Genomic DNA, 2827 nt, shown 5'->3' on the forward strand with positions numbered 1-2827 from the left:
TCACCAGAGTCAAAATCTGTTTCTCTTGGAATGTGCAGGTTTGAAACCTGCCGACGATGAATTTATTTCATAAAAAACACACCTTGACAATAACATTTTATTTTTATTGTATGAATAATGAAATCACACCTTCACATTCCACACGAATGTATAGCAAGCAAACACTGATGATCTCAAGCTTGATTGACATTGCTGTTGGTTTCATGCATCCTTTTTTGCTAGGTGAATGCGAGTATTTTTGACACAGAGTTCAATATATGACCAAAATCTCGATGCAAACTCGGAAGGATAAGCATAAGAACAATTTAATTCTTTCTAAAGGTCTTGACTCTGTTGAAGAAGAAGAAGAAGAGCAGATTACACATCAAACTTGCAAGTTTCATCCTAATGACCTGGGAATGAGGAAAAATACAAATATATCAAGGCTGAGATTGTGCCTTGAGGATTCACTTTTGAATGAGTTCATTGGAAGTGCATTCAACTAGTTAGCCGAGCAGTTAATACAACAGAATCTAAATCTGTCCGTGTGGGTTCAAAACCGCTAAAGATTAAATTGTCAAGTGATCACCAGAGTCAAAATCTGTTTCTCTTGGACTGCAGGTTTGAAAACTGCCAATGATAAAATTCATTTTTTTCTAAAAACACACAATTTTTTTTGCTTGAAATGATTCTTTTTGATAAAAGTTGCTCGTCCTTTGTCCATCCATTCCATGTCCATTCGGTTCATCGGTGCATATTTCTATTCTATTTCTGTGAATTCTGACAGTATTGCTGGTGCCATGCGCACACAATCCATGATGCTATGTCATGGACACTTATATTACATATTATCACGCACTTGCTTTGCTTCTCAGTTTGCTTGAGCACTTAACATTACTTACATAGTTCATGTATGTTTTTCTCTCTTGACAAATTAACCACCATCATCTTGCTGTGACGCTCAGAACCGTGCTGGGCAGGAATGAGCCTATTTTTATATATGCATCAAGGAGTATGGAGCACTATCAGTTTCCCTATCCTTGTTCATCATTTGTCCAACAATTAACTCCTGTGCAAACCTGAATCTGCACTTTCCTGCACACTAGACAGTATGAGTTGACTATACTTGGGACTACTACTACATTACTTCCCTCATACTGTATGCCTCTCCCTATAGGTTTACCTTTGAAGTAGTCCCTTGTGGTACACACTTTTTAGCCCCTATTAGGTCCCCCTTCAACTCATCTAGAGTCGCTGTGCTCCAACCACCTGCATGCACGCCTCACATCTGCTTAGCACGCGCCAACGCATAGTGGCACTTCCACTTAACTGCGCTCCGCACATCATCGTGCGCCTAACCAGGCTTGACTAAGCATCTGGTTCAGTCACTCGCAATGTTTTCCCTCAGCTGAACAGATGAATTGAAAACAGACTGCAATACAACACTTTCAAAAAGCGAGAGAAGAGCAGGTCTCAAATACAGTGCACCTCAACCTTACACATAAGCAAATAGTGGCCAGATGGCTCTTTTGAATCTTTGCCTTGAATCTCAGCCTTGACAGATATGTATTCTTCCTCATTCCCCAGGTCATTAGGATCAAACTTGAAAGTTTGATGTGTAATCTGCTCTTCTTCTTCAACAAAGTCAAGACCTTTGGAGAGAATTAAATTGCTCTTGTACTCATCATTCCGAGTTTGCATCAAGACTTTGGTCATATATTGAACTTTGCGTCAAGGATATCCCAGGTGTGACTGCTTTGTACTAGTTTGCAGCAGAATGTAGCAAGAATGCTTCTGTTGCATCTATACATTGTGGTCTGTGGCTGGGAGTATCCTTCAGCATGACATAAAAATAAAATGATGAAAATATACCAGCAGTGTTGGATTGGACAATAGATGGACATGTAATGTAGGGCGCGCACAGAAATGCAGTGCTTGGTATGTGACAGGTTGTGATTTCATAAAATAAAAATGTCATCATTGGCAGGTTTCAAACCTGTGCAGTCCAAGAGAAACAGATTTTGACTCTGATGATCACTTGCAATTTCATCTTTGACAGGTTTTGAACCTGTCACAGACAGATTTGGATTCTGTCGTATTAACTGCTTGGCTAAGACCAGTTAGATGCACTCTCATTGAATACATTCAGAAGTGAATCCTCAAGGTACATTTATCCTGCATTTTGTCAGTTATAACATTAATTTCTAACATCACCCTTGAGCTCAACCATATGCGATCCTTCCATTGTCAGTTGTCACTCGTGACCTGGTTGTTAATACCAAGATGTCTTTTGCGACAAGAGTAGAATAAAAGAATCAATCGCAGTGACCATATTATTAAAAGAACTGACAAAATGCAGATAAATATGCCTTGAGGACTCACTGGTGAATGGGTCCATTGGAGGTGCATCTAACTGTTATTAGCCAAGCAGTTAATATGACAGAATCTAAATCTGTCTGCATGGGTTCAAAACCCGCCAAAGATGAAATTGTCAAGTGATTGCCAGAGTTAAAATCTGTTTCTCTTGGACCATGCAGGTTTGAAACCTGCCAGTTGCAACATTTGTTTTCTATAAAACACACCTTGAAATATGCTCATGGTTGGTTCGCTTGCAAGATGATCAAAGTTGTCTTTAGCCAAGTGGTTGTCGCAACAGAATCAAAATCTGTTTCTATTGGAATGCAACAGGTTTAAAACCTGTGAATGTCACATTTTTTCTATGAGAGCATGCCTTGAATGTTGGCTCATAGACAGTATCTCAGACATTGATCTTCATTGCTCTTAGTCAAGTTGTCGCCAGAGTTAAAATCTGTGTCTCTTGAACTTTGCAGATTGAAACCTGCCGATG

General features: G+C 39.4%; 1 protein-coding gene across 1 annotated transcript; it reads right to left on the reverse strand.

Annotated features, from left to right (window-relative positions):
• Nucleotides 1-556: 556 nt before the first annotated feature.
• On the reverse strand, nt 557-1695 carry HD556DRAFT_1309728 (uncharacterized protein; the record flags this gene model as incomplete). The annotated part of the gene is made up of 4 exons (XM_041300322.1): nt 557-609; nt 882-967; nt 1191-1248; nt 1461-1695. The coding sequence occupies 4 exons, from the start codon at nt 1693-1695 to the stop codon at nt 557-559; spliced, it is 432 nt and encodes a 143-aa protein (XP_041158415.1).
• Between the last annotated feature and the right edge of the window lie 1132 nt (nt 1696-2827).

This window comes from Suillus plorans, assembly GCF_016647745.1.
Source record: "Suillus plorans strain S12 chromosome Unknown HD556scaffold_41, whole genome shotgun sequence".
Taxonomy (NCBI): Eukaryota; Fungi; Basidiomycota; class Agaricomycetes; order Boletales; family Suillaceae; genus Suillus; species Suillus plorans.